Here is an 18012-nt window from a genome sequence, read left to right as displayed (position 1 = left end):
TTCCACCAAGATAGAAGGGGTGGCGCTCCCCACTGCCACTGTCCTGGGACGCCTCTCCAGCCGCTGTGTTCCCTTCACCCTGCCCACAGCATGGGGAGAGCCCTCAGGAAACTCTCCTCAGCCACTCACCTGAATGCCCACCAGGCGCCTCTTCCCTCCTGGGGCCCTGCAGGGTGCAGTGGCCCCCTGAATCAGGAGCCCAGCTGATTGGGCGAGGTGCACCTTGGCACCTCAAAGCTGGGAGCCAGGCCCTGGAGAGGCTGGCGCCCTCCACCGCAGCCGCCGGTATTCCCGCAGGGTGTGCAGGGTGGACAGCGGGCCTTGCTCTGGCCTGCGGCCCTTCTGGCTACTTTGTGATCAGTCAGCCTATTTTGACATTTCATGTCTTCAGTTTTATTTTTATTTAAAATATTTTTGCAGAAATGGTTTACATGGAGTCTTTCGTTTTAAACAGCCCTTCAGCTGACCTCCTTCCATCACTGTCCAGAAAACATTTCGGATTTCCATATGGAAACAGAGCCCAGAGCCCCAGAAACGCTCACCCTTGCTTCCTCCAACCCACCTGCCACCGAAGGTCTCAGCTCCCGGCTCTTGTTACTTTGGAAGCACCCAGAGGCCCCACCCTGTATGGCCCTCCAGGGTCAACTCACTTCTCCCAAAGATTCTCCCTGGGTGCGGGATCAACTCACTTCTCACTGTACCCAGCCCACTCCCTGTAATCCCAGCACTTTGGGAGGCCAAGGTGGGCAGATCACAAGGTCAGGAGTTCGAGACCCGCCTGGCCAACATGGTGAAATCCCATCTCTACTAAAAATACAAAATGAGGAGGGGTGACGTGGACCTCTGTGAACAGGTGGTGGTTGTTGGGGCCATCGGGGCAGCGGCGACTCTGCGCCCCCCCCGTTCTGGATGGAGACGGGGCCGCATCCCTGGCCCGGGCACTGCTGCAAGCCTGGCGGGCAGCTGGACATGAACCACGGCTTCGTGCACCATATCTGACAGAACCAGATTGCCCGGGACAACGATGACAAGAAGGTGAAGCAGGCGGCCGAGAAGGTGAGGAGGCGGCACACGCCCGCGCCGATGCGGCCCTGCAAGCCAGACCTGCTGTGACACCGAGCTGTCTCTGCCCACCCACGCAACCCAGACTGAAGAATCCAGTGAAAGCAGCAGTAGTGGAGGCTCCAAGCTGGAGCCTTCTGGCCATCAGCTCTTCTGCTTAGAGTACGAGGCAGACAGTGGAGAGGTCACATCAGTTATCGTGTATCAGGGCGATGACCCAGGAAGGGTGAGTGAGGAGGTGTCAGCAGGCAAGCCTCTGGATCTGCCCATGCAAGAAGCCCTCCAGTTGCGTACCCAGGAGGAGACTGCAAAGTCCCAGAGCCAACACTGACTGTGTGGAAGGCGTTCTCTGCAGGCTGGGTCACTGCACTGGGAAGAATTCTGCCCGGGGGCTCCCACTTAGTTTGGGGGTATCAGGACCCATCTGTCTGACCTGGAGACCCCCGAGGTGCTGCATCCATAGGGCATTGCAGGACCACACCTGGCCTGCCTTGCCATCATTCTTTCTTATATCTTGACCCATTTGCCCAGCCTGATATTCTGGAATTTTTTTTTTGAGAATTTTGTGTGGCTAACGTGGTGTTCTAGAAGCAGAGACTCCAGGGAGAACCAGGATTTATGAAGCCTCATGCCCATGTGCTGCTTTCTCAGCAAGGTCGTACGCCACAAGCTGCTCCCCTCAGCTGCATGAGCCGTGTTTGCTATTTTACGGTGGTTCTGTGCTGTTGCTCATTTCTCCCATGTGTTCATAGACCTTTTTTCAGCTCTTTTTCTTTGTTCCTTTCCCTCTCATCTTTCTGCCTCAGGTAGAATCCATCCCTTCTCCTCCCCTTCAACAAGACTGTGTACCTCCAGCTGCTCAGGACTTTGGAGGGGGGAGTTCTGGGGATCTACCCTTCTAACAAACTCGCCAAGTAATTCTGATACCAATAAAGTGGGAGACCTCCATTTTTGAGACCTATTTGGAAAAAAATATACAAAATGAGCCAGGTGTGGTGGCAGGTGCCTGTAATCCCAGCTACTTGAGAGGCTGAGGCAGGAGAATTGCGTGAACCAGGGAGGCAGAGCTTGCAGTGAGCTGCGATCTCACCACTGCACTGCAACCTGGGTGACAAGAGTGAGAATCCATCTTAAAAAAAAAAAAGAGGGGTATGAGAGGTCAGGTCAGAGAGCAAAGTGGATCCCTACCTACGAAAGCTCCAGAGACCCAGGAGTTCACATTCTCAGAACCCAAGGATGTCAGAGGCCCCTCTGGTCCCCAGGGGAGGGGTGTGGTTCAAGGAGGAACCCATGGGCTGGCCCTGGAGAGGAAACCTAGATCTGGCGGGAGATGGGAGCTGCCCGAGGCCTTCTCAGGGCAATGCCAGAGCCTGTGCCTGGCTGGGCCTGACCCCTGACTTCTAGCCCCTTGTGCCAGGGTGGGGCCTGTGGCAGTGAGGACATGCCACTGGGCACCCAGGGACAGTCCTTCATTGTCTCCTTAGCTACAAAGGTGGGTGCCTCATTCAGGATGGGGGAGAAGCACTGGGAGCTAGCCGGAGTCGGGCTGCGTGTCGGCAGGGGCCCCATCAGATGCCACCCCCACCCTAGGAGGCTGCCACCAACACACCCAAGAGTCGTCTCCTGGTGGAAAATTTCATTCTGATGAAAAGCCTTTGTTCTGACACAGAGACGGAGGCCATCCCTTCCAAGAGCACTCTCTCCTGCTCACCTCCCTGGGGCCCTCAGGCCGTCCCCACACCCTCCTCCCTTCTTCCAGGGGCCTCTGTGGGCACTGCCCACTGGGTGCAAGAGTTGGGCGAGGGCCTCCTTTGTCCACAGCACCAACATGCAGAGGCTGTGTGGGGACCCAAAGCCCACACAGCCAGCCCCGTGTGTGATGGACACAGAGCTTGAAGCCTAGAGAGGGAAGGTGGCCAGCACAGTCATGCTGCTGTGAGCCAGGCAGAAGCAGGCCCACGAGGACCTGGTGCTGACCCCATCTCCGGGGCCTGCCCTCCCCCGCAGCCTCAGCTACCTGGACACTCTGTGTTCACCCTACATTCATGTAACTGCTCCCAAAGCCCCTGCTGGGGCCCAGGGGCAGAAGCTGAGAGCGCAAGCTCTGCGAACGCTGGCCGGCCCCTGTTCCTCTCTTGGAGGTCTCAGCAACCCCGGGGGAAGCAGAGAGCTTCCTGTCCCTGCTATGCTGGCATCTAGCACTCAGGCCCTTGTCACTGCTCAGCATGGAGTGTGGTGGCCGCAGAGACCAAGGCTGTGTCATCTGAGCCATGCTGTCTCATCACCCCTGATGGCCTGAGCCCAGCCCAAGCCCTGGAAAGAACGGTATCTGCAAGAGGACAAATAAGTGAAAATGAAAGGGGACCGTTCCACAGGGCGATGAGGGGCTGCTGTGGGAGCCCCTCCCCGGGGAGCCCACCCTGGCTTAGTGCTCCTGGGCGGGCCTGAAGGGCTGCGTCCACTTGGACACGTCCAGGAAGACAGCGGAGGCCCCGTGGTAGAGCCAGAGCCGGGGCAGGGCGCCGTGGCGGGTCCAGGTGTCCTGAACCGTGTCGTAGGCCTCCATCTCCACGTGGTAGTCGCCTTCCATGCCCTGCCAGCGGCCACCTGTCACGTACAGCGCGTCACCCAGTGGCACCAGCGCGCCATTCTCATGGAGGCTGTGCTGGGACTGCACCTGCGCACGGTCAGTGGGTTAGTGTCCTGCAGGCGGATGCTGGAGAGCAGAGCTGAGGGTGCCCTCGGCAGGGTCGGGGGAGTGGCAGAGAGGACGGCCAGACACCTGGCCCAGACCCCCTCCAGGGTACCAGAGCAGAGTATCTGGGCAGCCCGCCCAGCCCCTCAAGCTTCCTTTGACTCTTCTTTTAGTGGGGAGGCCCCTTTCCCTCTTGACCCTCATCCCTAGGGATGGCATGTCCATCCCTGCTGTCAGAATGGGCCCTGAGGCCTGAGCCCAGAGCTCCCTCTCGGAGAGTCTGCCTGACTCGAGGCCTCACTGAGGCTTCCCTGTCTCACAGGAGATGGGTGTGGCTCAGCCCCGGCAGACACCAAGGGAGAGCCTAGCCCACCATGGATGGGCCCCCTGCAGCCCCTGCTCAGTCTCTGGCCTTGGGAGTGCCCCTGAGAGGGGTTGTGTGGGGCCGGCAACTTTCCAGAGGCTGGAGAGAGCTGCGGCTTCAGGAAGAGCCCGGGCGGGCGGGAAGTGGGAGGCCTGTCTGTCTGCAGATGAAGATAGGGAAGAGACGGGGACCCAGGCCCGGAGAGGACAAGGCAGAGCCCTCCTGTGCTGGCCCTGAGCCTGGGACAACGGCCTGGGCTGGAGGAAGGCCTGGCTGTGGCCCAGCTGGGAGAGCACATGCTGGCCTGGCAGAGCCCACCCTGCACCTGTCTCACCGCTGTAATGGGGCCCTTGGGTCAGCTGAGCGCTGACGCCAGGGGACAGCTGTGGGAAGCAGGACTGCAGAGGAACTGTTGTCACTAGGCTGGCAGCCTGGAGGGCGGCTGCAGGGAGTGCCACCTTCTTAGCCTGAAGGGACTTGGGGTAGGTGGGCAGGCCCAGGGCATCTGGCTTGGTGCCAAGACCCATGCCCAACCTCCTGGGCACTTTCCCCTTCCACCACAGAGGCTACCCAGAGGTCTACCTCCTGCCCCTTCCTCAGGGACTGATGGTCAGAAAGGGGGACATGGTGGGATGGTGCTGAGGACCACAGGAAGGCCACAAGAAGGCCATAGGGTTGGCTGCTCTCAGCTCACGCTCAGCTCAGGACCCCCTCCCTGGCTTGGCCACCAGAGGCAGAGTACGGACGCACTCCCTCTTGTCCCTATAGCAGCCTCCAGCTGAACCTGGTTTTGCTCCCTGAGAAGGCAGACAGGCCACCCCTCTGTAAGGAGTGCAAGGACACAGCACCAGTGGCCAGCCACCCTGAGCCATGTCTCCCACTGTCACTGTCTGTCTCCCCTGTCCCCAAGGGGACTCGGGCCAGGGCACTGTGGTCACCTTGTAGCCTTGGGGGGAATCTCAGCCTGTGTCACCCCCTTCATTGTGGGCCCTCTGTGGGCACCCCATCCTCACTTCCCAGGCTGGCTCTCTGTCAGGAGGCCCGGGCAGGGCTCACACATGGGGAGGGGGGACCCACCTTCTGCCACAGGTTGGCCCCGGGGTCATACACGTAGACCTTCTTGGTATTGTCCCCAATGAGGTAGAGCGCCCCATGCAGCGCAGCACAGCGTGGCGAGGACAGGTACTTGGGCAAGAAGGGCGAGGCGATCACACTCCACGCATCTGTGAGGGGTACGGGCACCGGCCACCATCACCAGGGTGGCCAGGGTGGGCTCCCCCACTCTGAGGGGCCCTGGGCTCAGTGCCTCTCTGAACCTCAATGAGCCCATCTGTGAAATGGGAGTAGGTCCCTGGGGTGCAGCTGGAGGGACCCATGCCTGCCTCTCACCCGGCCTCGCTCTCTCCCTTTGGGGGCAGTGACCCCTCACAAGGCTGCAGCATAAGTGAGGGGCTGTGGAGGGTGCAGCAACCCTCAGGACTCTCCCCCATGGGAGGCGGCGTTGGCCTGGCTGCCACCCCCACCACCCTGACTGGAGGCTGCTGGGGGCCCCTCGATCTCTATCTCTCCCCTGCCCGGCCCCCACCCCGGGCCTGGTACCCAGATGGGCCTTGCTTGGACCCTGGGCCCAGTTAGTCTCTTGAGGGGTCCTCACAGCCATGCCTCAGAATAGATCCCGCCACCATCTACACTGTCCCCGCCACCATCTGCACTGTCCCTGCTACCATCTGCAATGTCCCTGCCACCATCTGCACTGTCCCCAACAGCATCTACACTGTCCCCGACACCATCTACACAGTCCAGAGGATGAAACAGGACCAGGGCCAGGGGTGTCCGGCTCCGAGTTCAGGGGGCCTGGGCTGGGCCTCAAACTCTGACACAGAATCCAGAGCCCAACATGGGCCTTGGGGCCTAGGAGGTCAGGGGTTACTGCTCCCAGCCCTCAAGTCCCTTTCAGGTAGAAGAGCAGCCAGGCAGCTGCCAGGCACTGGGCTCAGGTCACTGGCACCCTGCCCGCAGCCCCAGCCCGCTGCTACCCTAAGGTTTGGCAGGACAGACGTGCAGCTTGCCTCTGCACTGGGACTCTGCAGAGGTGACGAAGTGGGTCCTCGACCCCTCAGGCCCCTGCCTTCCTCCACGTCCCCTCCTCTTTGTGAGAGCCTGTGACTACCTGCCCTCTCCAAACAGGCGCCCCCTGTCCTCGGGAGCCCCACCCTCAACATCACTTCAAGGGGAAGTCGCCCGTCGGAGGGGCCTGTGGTCCCCTGTTCTCCGTCCCTGGGCCCCGCCCACCTGTGACAGGGCTGTAGCACTGCAGGGCCAGGGCGTTGTACTTGCAGGCGCTGGAGCCCACCAGGTAGAGCCGGCCCCGGCAGCCGGCGGCCGAGAAGTTGCTGACATATTTGAGGGCCGGGCTGACGGGCGTCCAGCTGTCCGTGTAGGGGTCGTAGCTCTCCACCTCCACCACGTCCAGGGTGGTGCCTGCGGGGCGAGGATGGGGTGGGTACAGGCTGGGAGGAGGTCAGGCCTGGAAACTCAGGGACTGGGGCTTTGTAAGGCAGCAGGGACCACACTGGTGGAAGGTGGGGTGGCTCCTCATTTCACAGATGGGGAAGCTGAGGCTCTGAGAGGCACCAGCACCTCCTAAGGCCATGCGGTCAGGAAGAGGTGTGGGGGTGGACACCCAGGGCCTAGAAATGCCCCGCTCTGCAGCTCGAGCTGAGGCTGATGTTCAGAAAGCAGCTGGTGGGGAGCCCTCAGGAGGCCACCCGCCCCCAGGCCCTCATGTGCTGGGAGTCATTTCCTGGGATGCTCTGAACTGGAATGGGGGACACAGCCCTGGGAGAGCTGGTTATGAGACCCTGAAGCTGTAGGCAGCTCCCTCCCAGTCCCACAGAGAGTCTGCGTATGACAGTGATAGGGACCTCTCCTGGGGAGAGTGGGCCCTGGCCTGGGCCCCTGTGAGCACCTGGGGACCTCACAAGCCCTGGGCTCGGGACCCCTTGGTGCTTTCTGGTCTCTGGTTGGGGACACGGTAGCCACTGAGAGAAAGGGGACAGCTGGGACAGGTGGAGCATTAGAAGTGGCCTTAAGGCCAGTTTGTCACCTACAGAGCTTTGGGGCCACACGTCTTCCTCCCCTTCCCATCCCCTCCTTCCTGCCCTCCCCCTTCCTTCCTTTTCTCTTTCTTACTTTCTTTTTCCTATTTGAGACTGAGTCTTGCTCTGTCGCCCAGGCTGGAGCGAAGTGGTGTTCCTTGGCCAGCACATGACACCATGGCTGGCTTTTTTATTTTATTTTATTGGCTGGGCACAGTGGCTCACTCCTGTAATTCTAGCACTTTGGGAGGCCGAGGCGGGTGGATCACTGGGGATCAGGAGTTCAAGACCAGCCTGGCCAACATGGTGAAACCCCATCTCTACTAAAAATACAAAAAATTAGCTGAGTATGGTGGCATGTACCTGTGGTCCTACCTACTCAGGAGGCTGAGGTGGGAAGATCACTTGAGCCCGGCAGAGGGAGGCTGCGGAGAGCTGAGATCACGCCACTGCACTCCAGCCTGGGTGACAGAGCAAGACTCTGTCTCAAAAATAAATAATTTTTAAAAGGGAGACAGGGTCTCTCTAAGTTGCTCAGGCTGGTCTCAAACTCATAGGCTCAAGCAGTCCCCCTGCCTCGGCCTCCCAAAGTGCTGGGATTACAGGAGTGAGCTGCCACATTTTGTTTTTCGATGTTTCTTTAAGTGAAGGCTCCTGGGTGACTCCTTGCTATAGCTGCGGGTGCTGGCAGATGGGTGTGCCCGTCCCCACTGCAGCTCCTGCAGGAACCCCTCCTGGGGCTGACACTGCCCTGCCGTCTCTGTCCCGGCACGGCAGAGGCACTGGGAGCTGGCCAGGGAGGACGCCTGGGCATGGGTCTCGATGGCTCATCTGGTCAGGAGCCCTGGCCTGTGACTGGCCCGCCCCACCAGACAGCGAGCCCTGAGGGTGGCAGTGGGAGCGGCATCTCCGTGGTCTCTGAGGCCAGCATAGGGCTGTCTGTCCCTTACCGCCGATGACGTAGATCTCCCCATTGAGTGCCGCGCTGGCATGGTTGGTGCGGGCCTTCAGCATGGGCGCCACGGGCTTCCAGGCAGCCTCCTTCAGTGGGAAGCACCAGGCCTGAGTGGTTGACCAGGTGTCTGTCTTGGTGCCCCGAGAGCCACCTGCGGGAGAAGTTCTGTCTACATGGGTACCACCTGCCTGGGACACCAGGCCAGTGGGGTCTGGGTACCAACATCCGGGGCCCTCCTCCCATGCCAGGCCGTGACTGCCAACATGGTGAGCCAGGGTGGGACCAGGGTAGTGCAGTGGAGCTATGTGATTGCACGGGTCCCGCCATCCCCCATCAATAAGGGGGACAAAATCAGTGGTTTCAAGCCCCTATCAGCGGAAGCTTGTCCCCTACCAAATCGTACAAGGAACCCCAACTTCTGAGATAAGAAAGAGCAAAGTGACCCCTGCATCCCATGACTCCTTCTGGAGACCACCTGGTCAGCCACCCAGGCCTGGGGTTTCCCGCCGAAGGAGGCCACCTGGAACCTTGTGGCACCTGTGCTGAAGGTCCACGGCAGCCACTCAGAGCCAGTCAGAGCCAGTCAGAGCCAGCACAGTACTCAGCAGGCAGATCCGGAGCCTCCACCGAAGGAGCTGTGTGGGGCAGGGGTTGGCCCACGCCAGCCTGCGTACAGGAACAGCTCCCAGCTCCCACAAATGACCGTGGATTTTAAGTGTCCTTGTTTTCACACGCATGGCAAGGCTTGGACACGCTGTGACTAACCATCAGGGACCCACAGAGTATGGGTAGTGGGTTTCAGGGGAGCTGCACTGTGCCCAGTGCTTGGCTGGGCAGGGCATCCCCAGAAGGGCCCCCGAGCTGCCCACCTGTGACATAGATGGCGTTGTTCAGGGCTGCCAAGGAGAAACCCCACTTGTGGTAGTCGGGGAAGTCTGGAAGTGCCATCCACCTCTCTGGCAGGAGGAGAGAGGCAGAAGGGTTAGGCTGCCAGGCTCCCTGCTGGAGCCATCCCCACTCCCGCTTTCCGGGTGCCTTTCCACACACCACTGCAGAAATGCCCCCTTCCCTGGTGGGGAAAGGGAGGGGCAGGGTGGCACTGGTGTGGGGGCACAGGGGGTCCTAGGTCCTTTGGCTCCCCACACTCTCCGCAGAGCCTAGGACTCAGAGTAGACACGGGATAACCCCCGGGAGGAGAAGCCAGGCTTTGGAGGCCAGGGTCTCACCTTGATCCTGCAGTTGACCCCACTGACCCCAAATAGACCATTCAGCCCCTGGGTCTGCCTTTCAGTCAGATGAGTGTGGGTTAAGTGGTCTGATCTGTGGGTGTCAATAGTGGGTGATGACACCAACAGCATACCTTCCCCTTCCCCCTCCTCCTTCCCCGCCCTCTCAGGCACATACAGGGGATCGGGCACAGGCCCTGCAGCAGGCAGAGCAGGTCCAAATCCCAGCTGCTATACCCCAGCCATGTCCCCTTGGGCAAACCCCAGCCTGCCTCAGTTCCCTTGTAGAATGGGGGTGACGCCTGCCTCCCGGGAGCTATGAGGGCTTCACGGAACTGCTCAGCTGATGACGGCTGTTAGAATTATTATTGCTATGGTTGTGGGGCAGAGCAATATGCCCAAGCCAAGTCTGCCTCTTGGAGCTACAAGAGGTAAACTGAGGCAAGAGATGAGAAAATGCTTTGGAAAATCAAGATAAGACAATACATGTGGAAACGGTAAAGTCCTATGAATGGATATATTTTGGGTATTTGTGGAAGAGACCCAGGCCTTTGGATGTCCCCTAGGAAGACCGTTGACTGCTTATGACCATTTTGGGGAGATGTGGAATATTCCAGGCCTCCCTGGGAGCAGAGCCTGGCATGGTGGGCAGAGGCCGTGTCCCGTGACTCACGGCTCTGTCATTCCAGGGTTGGGATTGCCCGGCCGTCAACAGGCCCTTCCTGCCAGCATCCCCACCTCCCGCCCAGGTCTGAGGGACAGCTGTTCCCTCCTGACGTCAGCCCCAAATCCCTTCTGGTCAGCCCCTGACCCCAACAGCTGACCTCGGGCTTCCTGAAGCCTGCCAGTTGCTGACGCCATGGGGATAGTTGGCAACCTACCAACCAGCCAGCCTGCATCAGCCCTTTCCAAAGCACTCCCTGGGGCCAGTGCGGGGCAGGGGGGGCCTCCAGAGCCACTGAGGGGCCCCCATGCCTCCTTTCCTGCCAAATGGCAGACCTGGCCTCAGCACCCACTTCAGGGCTCCCTGCAACTGTGTGAGGAAGAAGCAGGAGCCCGTTTCACAGATGAGGAAACTGAGGCTCAGAGCGGTGAGGTCACCCACTGGAGGGCTAGGATAGGAGCCCCGTTTGGGCTGACCCAGAAGCTGAGCTCTCACTGCTCCATCTGCCTGCACCCCTTCACCCCAACCCCGCTCTCCCCTTGGGGTCTTGATTCTCCTATCAGGTGTACCAAGCCAGGAGAATGGGGAGGGGCAGCAGCCTGGCCGCCCACCCCACAGGGTGCAGTCTGGGCCGTTGAGCCCTGTGCACCAGCCCCAGGGCCTAAAAGGGACCAGAGTCCTGGGCTCTGGCTGCAGGGAGAGGGGACAGCAGTGCCCCAGCCTTCCTCCCCACTGGGGCGCCCAGGGTCCTCTGCAGCCCCCAGGTGAGGTTCTCTACACGCCTCACTTGCTCTACGTACAACAAGGGCACAGCAGTTCCTGCCGGGACCGAGGGACAGTGGACGGGCCCGGGCGCGAGAGGGGTACTTACTGGCCTTGCTGTTGTAGAAGGCAAAGTTCCCAAGGTGGGGGGTGAGCTCCTCGCCTGCCTCATCCTCCTCCAGCGCCCGCCCGCCCACCACCACCAGGACCTCCTCCAGCTTCTGCTGGAGGGTGGGTGGCGCCTGTGGGATGGGAGGCCAGGATCAGAGCAACAGCGATGTCTCCCCATGCCCAGAGCCCCTGAGTGTCCTGGGCAGGCCTCGGCATGTGTGTGCATTGTGTGTGCGCGAGGGCATGCATGTTGCTGGGGATGGCACGTGCCCGAGTGCACAAGCTGGCCCTCCTCGCAGTCACCGCGTGCCTTTGGTCCATTCCTGAACTGCCTTCAGAACCCACCCTGCAGCAGGTCTGCAGCACCACGCATGAGCTTTTCCCTGCCCCTGCTCCCTGGGTGGCCTCTAGTAGGCAGCACAAGGGTGTCCTGGCTCAGTGGGAAACGCTGGCTGCCTTAGGAATGCCCAGTAAGCACTCACTGTCTAGGGCTCCCCTACATCCACCCAATCCTGGCCCCCTCATGGACCCCCCAGATCTCCCACTGCTAGCATTTAGAATTCAAGGTGACTGCCTCCGGGCAAGGCTATGAGGCCAGCTCCAGCAGGAGGCCGGGTGCTCTGTGACTGGCTGGCAACCAGTCGGGAGAGGGGTTAGGGTTTTGCCCGCTCCTCACTCCACCCTAGGCCTGAGAACCATCAGCCCAAGCCATCCTGTCCCCGGACTTGTCTCCTTTAGAGTGCCCTGAAGCAAGGCCCGTGAGCAGGGTGCCCGGCAGCTGACTGAGCAGCCACTCCCAGACCTGTCACTCCATCATGACCCGCCCTCCCCACCAGGCACACTGCCATCACAAACAGGAAGTGGCACCCCATAAAAGCTCAGGCAGTCTGCCAGGCCTATCTGTACCTCCTTTGCCTGTGCACAAGCTGTACCACCTTCCTGGATGGTTTCCCTTCTTTTCCTCCTTGCAATCTCCTATTCCTCCTCTAAGGCCCAGCTCAGATGCTGCCTCCTCCAGAGAGCCCTCCCTGACTGCCAGCCCCTCTCAGAATGCATCCTGGGCATGTGTTTGGCCCTTCCACATTGCCTGAGATCTGTTTCCAGGTTTGTCCCACTGAGCTGCAGGCTCCTTCGACAGGGTCAGATCTTACAACTTCTACGTTCGCCCCGCCGGCACCCAGGGTGTAGCACAGAGGCACAATCCACACTTGAGGGTGAATGCTGATGTCCTCACAGGGAACCGGCCCAAACAAGGAGCAGTGCAAGGTCAGAGTGCACCTTGGGATGTTCCCTCCTTACTCTGTCCCTACGCAGGTGGGTGTTTGCCCTGCTTCCCAGGGATGGGGGCCTCCCAGCCACTCACTCACCCCGTCATGGCCCTGGGACAGGGCTGCCCGGCATGCCTCTGATTCCTGGATCAGGGGCTCTGTGGCCAGGAGTTGCTGCACGCAGGGCCTGGGCACAGCGTCCAGGCGCACCAGGCTGAGCAGCGCGGGCAGGTGGGTAGCCCGGGCCTGCGGGTCATGGCGCACCCAGCGCAGCAGGGCTTCAAGCCGGCTTCTTTCTGGCTGCACCTGTAGCAGGTCGCTGGCCAGACAAGTGGCCAGCCGGTCTCGGGGAAGCTGAAGGAACTCATCCTCATGTGCCACAGCTTCAAAGTTCTCTCGCAGGAAGGCCCAGGCCTTGGCAGCCACGCCCAGCAGCCCTTGCTGCTCCCCAAACTCACAGATGCCCAGGCAGTTGGCAGCATCCAGCTGCTGCTGCAGGTAGCGGCCACAGACCTTCTGCACGGAGGGGAAGTGCAGGCGCGCAGCTGTGCGTGTCAGCGCCTCCACGTTGCCCTGCGTGATGGTCAGCCGGCCCGTGTACACGAAGTCCACCAGTTGCCCCACCACAGCTGGCTCCACATCCCGCAGCTCCACGCGTGCAGAGAAGCTCTCGGCGAAGTCACCCGCAAACATGGCGTGGAAGTAGGGGCTGCTGAGGGCCAGGAGGCCACGGTGGCATGGCAGTTCTCGGCCACCTACCAGCAGTGTCACATCTGCCAGCTTAGGCTGAGAGCGCAGCCGCTGCAGGCCCTCCAGCATGTTCTGGGCATGTGAGGGCAGGTGGAAATCCAGGTCATCCACGTTCCGCACCATGATGCCCACTCAAGGGAAGAGGTGCCTGGAGCCTCCTGAGCTCCTAGGAGAAAAGACAGCAGGGTCAGTAAAGGGGGACGGTCTCATCCACCTGAGCAACCCATCCAGTCTGTCGATCAGCCCTTTCATCCCTTGACAAACACAGGCTGAGCACTGACCATGTGCCAATCACTTTACCCGCCATCTGCCTCAAGCCACTCCTGGAACCCTGCAAGGTAGGGCAGGTGGCATTCCCATTTGTAGTGAGGAAATTGAGGTTCAGAGAGGGTGGGAGACCTCCCCATGGCCAGGCATTCAGGACAAGACGGGCTGGCAGGAGAACCCATGCCCTGGGCCTCTTCCACAACCCTGGCTACACTGAACCCACCCCCTAGGGGCCCTGGAGGCACCCAAACACCTGGGAGGCATCCTCTGTCCCAGATCCCACATTGCCAGGGAAACCATTTAGGGGCTGCAGCAGCTCCCATTCCCATGGTGCTCCGAGGTGCCAGGCCACGTGCCAAGCATGCAAAGAAGCTCTCGGCAAAATCACCTGTGCATTCACCACTCAGCCCCACAGCAGTCCTGGAGGGTGGATGTAATCATTGCCCCTTTTACAGCTGGGGAGACGGAGGCACAGAAGGTTTGAGTCACTTGCCCGAGATCACACAGCTAGGAAGTGGTGGAGCTGGAGTTGGAACTCAGAGCTCCGCTTGGGGGCCCAGGCTCATCCCTGCAGTCCACATGGCCTGGTGGAGGCTGCTCAACAGAAATGGCCAAAGGCAGGCAGTGTTCTGGAGGGTTTCACAACACCACGCTTACACGGCTGAAGTCAGCAAGGCTGCGTCCAGGCCCATGTCACTGTGTGCATGTGGCTTGTGTCCTTCTGGTATTGCACCCTAAGGCAACCATCCCTAGGAGAGATCACGTCTACGCACAAGCCTTCATCTCAGTCACCCCAGGGTGAAAGTCTGCACAGCGGAGAGGCTGTTCGCCCGCTAGGGGGCGCCTTGCAGAGCTGTACTGGCAGGATTGGCGGCCGCGCGTCCACGGGGACAAAATGCTTGGGAATGCCAGTGGCATGGAAATGACAAAGCTCAGCTGGAGAACTAGGAGGCCAAGAGCCTGGCCGGGGCGGCCACGGTGCAGGTGCAGGTAGTGGGAGCTGAACGACCCGGCCTCCTGACCCCAGTGCTACGTCTCGACCCCAGAGCGGGGAAGCCCCTGGGAGTGCGCTGGGCTTCGCTGACCAGCCCCAGCTCTTGCACACAGGGCGGCTCAGGCGGCTGGAGGCCCCACACCCCAGCAGCCCGGCCAGTACACAACTTACCCACCCAACACTGCATGCATGGGGCCCTGCCTGGTCCCCACCAAGGGAGTGCTGGAGCTGGAGAAGGCGGCTCTGCCCTCCCTGGGCCTCAGGGAGATGAGCTGGGGCCTGAGTAGGCGACTGGCTGTCCCTGGGCCACCGCCTGCAGGCCTCACATTCCTGTCATTGTTGTGCTGTCTTGGGCCAGCTGCTGCCCTGGCCAAGGCCGGCATGTGTGAGTGCCCCCACTTTCCCTGGGGGCTCACAGGAGCCTGCTGACACCCCTGAGTTCCTTCCTGGACCCGGGGCTTCCTGAGGGTCTCAGTGCCTCACCCTGGTTCCTGCCCATCCCCGGAGTGAGGAAGCCAAGTGGGCAGGACAGCAAACGGCCTTAGCCCAGCCAAGCTGGCGACTGTGGCCAAGTGGTCCTGGCTGCCATTGAGGGGTGGCCCGGCCTCCCTCCCATTGCTCCAGCTGAGACAGAGGGAAACCTGTCTCCTGAGCCCCCACACTGAGGAGCCTGGCTTGGCCACTGGCAGGGCTAGGGGGTGTCTCCAAAGCACCCCGCTGTGATCCTGGCCTCCTGGGCCTAACCCACCCTCCCTACTGCTCCCTGCTGAGTAGCCCCCCCCGCCCCCCACCCTCTCTGCTGTCCCCTGTTCCACAGATCCCTGGATCCTACCTCTCAGCCTGGACCTCGAAGCTGAGAACACAGACCTGAGAGCAGGACTGCCCAGCCGGCAGCCAGGGAACACAGAGGCCTACAGGGCGGGGCAGGGCTGGGCTGGTGGCCACGCTGGGACAGGAGGGTATTTTTAGCCTCTGTTTGCAGGGCGGGGGGAGGGTCAGGCAGTGAGGGCTGGGCGGGTGGGGGAAGGAGCGAGACGCCGGCTCCTCAGTGACTGTCAGCTCAGAAAGCCCACTGAGGCCTTCGAGGGAACATGGCCTCGGAGAGACTTCAGGAAGGGCTCCAGGGCAAGGACGGGTGGAAGCTGTGGCCGCTGGGCTGACTAGTGGGGGCAGGGTGCAGCTTCCCCACCTGTTTCCTCATCTGCAAGGTGGGAACAGTGGAGCCCATGGTGGGGGACCGGGGTCCCAGAGAGCCTCAGCCCAGGGCCACGACACCGACAGGTGCTGCCTTCACTGTTGATGCTGACGGCACCTATGTGTCCTCTTGCTCTTTTGCCACAAGGGAAAATTCGATTATCCTGAATAAGGGCACTTTGGCCCGCAGAGGCTTTCCAAGCTTGGGGTCCATGGTGGTGATGCAGACACTTTGCCCAGAGAGGGGAGGAGGCACCCTCAGATTCGGGGAGATCCTGGGGCTCCTTCCCCCTGCTACCCCATGGCCTTGGCCTTGGGGCTGCCCAGGACACCTAAGCAACAGGGTCATCTACCACTACATCAGCAGGCTCCCAGCCTCCCGTCCAGCACTTGGTTCGTGGAGGTCGCAGGGGGAGTGCCTCACACCTGGGGGACCTGGCTCAGAACCGCAGGCCCTGAACAAGGTCAGGTGGGTTGAGTTGGGGAATGAGGGGCCACGGGACACAGTGGTCAGAGCAGAGCTTCGTGGTTGAGGGGCTTCAGGTGCACAGGAGAGAAGCCCTCAGCCCTCTACCCATTGGCCACGTGGCCTGACCAGTATGACCATTTCCAGCTGTGCTGCAACCTAGAGGAGCTGAGGCTGTGCCCTCTTGATGCTGCTAGGAATTGTCCTAACGCTCTTACACACCAGAGAGACCCAGGCGGCCCCCAGGGAGACAGAACCGCACTCTTGGGAGAGTTAGGGAATTTCTCAAGGACGTTGAGGTGCCTGCCCTGACCTCCGGGGTCCTGGACACAGGGCATGTGTTCTGTGAGCGTAGCAGCTGGGCTTGCTACCCGCTGAGGACTTGGTTGTGGCTTGGAAGCCATAGTCCCTGCTCCTGAGATGCATGCAGCCTATGGAGCAGAAGGTCACCACACAAATTACTGCCAGGTCTGCCAGGTGCTCCCAGTGTTACCTTCCAGAGAAGTTCCCTGAGTCCATGCCTCCTCTACAGCCCAGCGTGGCCCCCGCTCCTGCTCTTTCCCCTGCTCCTGTCACATACTGACCCGGGACTTTTCCCCAGCCTTGGGTGTCAGCCTCACGTTGGGGGGGCGGGAAGACCCCAACTCTCGCTGTGTCCAGGACCACCATGGGACAGGCGCTGGAGTGTCGGGTTTCCCCACTGTCCCCGCTGTATGCAGACAGAACATGCAGGGTTAATGCAGTCCCAGCTGGGGCTGGAGGAAATGAGGACAGGGGTTCTGATGACAGGCTCCTGTCACGGGGAGCTGGCTCTGCTCGGGGAACAGCACTGCTTGCCAAGTGTGGAGTCCTCACAGCCGCCGCCGTGGGGCCCAGAGCCCCAGCACCTCAGATGACAGGTCAGTTTGGGAAACTTGACACCAGGGGCGCAAAACGAATCCTCATCGACAGATTACTGCTGAGTGGTGCAGCTTTTTAAAAATACACTGCTAGTTTCTTTATGAGGATAGACATAACATAATTCCTTTTGGAAAACAGAAAAATAAAAAGCAGAAATCACCAGTAAAAGACCATTTGCCATTAACATGCTCCCAACTCTTACCTGTTGTCAAAATGAGCATGCCTGCGTGCGGTCAGTGCCCTTTCCTCACATGTGGTTATATTGTATTTCTGATGTGATCAGCACTTGAAGATAAGATTTTCAACCTCGGCTGGGCACAGTGGCTCAAGCCTGTAATCCCAGCACTTTGGGAGGCTGAGGCACATGGATCGCCTGAGGTCAGGAGTTCAAGACCAGCCTGGCCAATGTAGTGAAACCCCCGTCTCTATGACAAATACAAAAATTAGCCAGGTACACGCCTATAGTCTCAGCTACTCAGGAGGCTGAGACAGGAAAATCGCTTGAACCCAGGAGCCAGAGGTTGTAGTGAGCCAAGATCGCACCACCGCACTCCAGCCTGGGGGATAGAGCAAGACTCCGACTCAAAGAAGGAAAAAAAAAAAAAAGCGATTTTCAAATCAATAGGATAACATGACACTTTGTGAAGTTGGGAGTGATAACTGGTCACTCCACCTGTTCGTGGACGTTCAAGCTGTTTTCCACTTGGGCCTGTTATAATGAAGGTGGCATCACCTGTGTGATTATTCCTTCGGAATAGATTCTGAGCGTGAAATCGTGAAAATGTGTGAGGCCGGGTGCAGTGGCTCACGCCTGTAATCCCAGCACTTCGGGAGGCCAAGGGTGGGGGTGGATCACTGGAGGTCAGGAGTTAGAGACCAGCCTGGCCAACATGGTGAACCCCTGTCTTTACTAAAAATACAAAAATTAGCTGTCCGTGAATCCCTGTATTCCCAGCTACTCGGGAGGCTGAGGCAGGACAATCGCTTGAACCCAGGAGGGGGAGGTTGCGGTGAGCTGAGATCACGTCACTGCACTCCAGCCTGGGTGACAGAGCGAGACTCCATCTCCAAACAGAAAAAGGAAAAAATGTGTGAGTGCCCCTCTGCTGGGCCCGAACGTTCCGGCTGTGCGGATGGCCCAGTCCGCAGCCAGTCTGCCCAGCCCTCGGGGTGTTACAGCCCTGCACAGCCCCTCCCACTCCATCGGGGCGATGTGGGGCCTGGCTTCCACCAGGC

The 18012-nt window shown here is 60.2% G+C and overlaps 1 protein-coding gene and 1 pseudogene across 5 annotated transcripts; one reads left to right on the top strand and one right to left on the bottom strand.

Moving 5' to 3' along the window:
• Window positions 1-377: 377 nt before the first annotated feature.
• KLHL30 (kelch like family member 30) lies at window positions 378-17086 on the bottom strand. 5 transcript variants are annotated; one of them, XM_054258087.2, is made up of 9 exons: window positions 15049-15097; window positions 13611-13816; window positions 12305-13121; window positions 10936-11068; window positions 9044-9130; window positions 8170-8325; window positions 6414-6602; window positions 5199-5344; window positions 378-3739 (listed from the first exon to the last, which is right to left on the bottom strand). In XM_054258087.2, exons 3-9 carry the CDS (start codon window positions 13076-13078, stop codon window positions 3488-3490), a joined length of 1737 nt encoding a protein of 578 aa, XP_054114062.2. In that variant the 5' UTR covers window positions 13079-13121; window positions 13611-13816; window positions 15049-15097; the 3' UTR covers window positions 378-3487. The 5 variants fall into 5 exon arrangements, with proteins under 5 accessions (XP_054114062.2, XP_035162096.3, XP_035162097.3 ...); XM_035306205.3 differs by having other exon boundaries at window positions 13611-13677; XM_035306206.3 differs by lacking the exons at window positions 13611-13816; window positions 15049-15097 and adding an exon at window positions 16979-17086.
• Window positions 910-1483, top strand: LOC118154711 (UPF0561 protein C2orf68 pseudogene; annotated as a pseudogene).
• Window positions 17087-18012: the final 926 nt, after the last annotated feature.

This window comes from Callithrix jacchus, chromosome 6 (genome assembly GCF_049354715.1).
Source record: "Callithrix jacchus isolate 240 chromosome 6, calJac240_pri, whole genome shotgun sequence".
NCBI lineage: Eukaryota > Metazoa > Chordata > Mammalia > Primates > Cebidae > Callithrix > Callithrix jacchus.
Note: the sequence above shows the minus strand (reverse complement) of the source record. Positions and strands in the feature narration are given on the sequence as shown.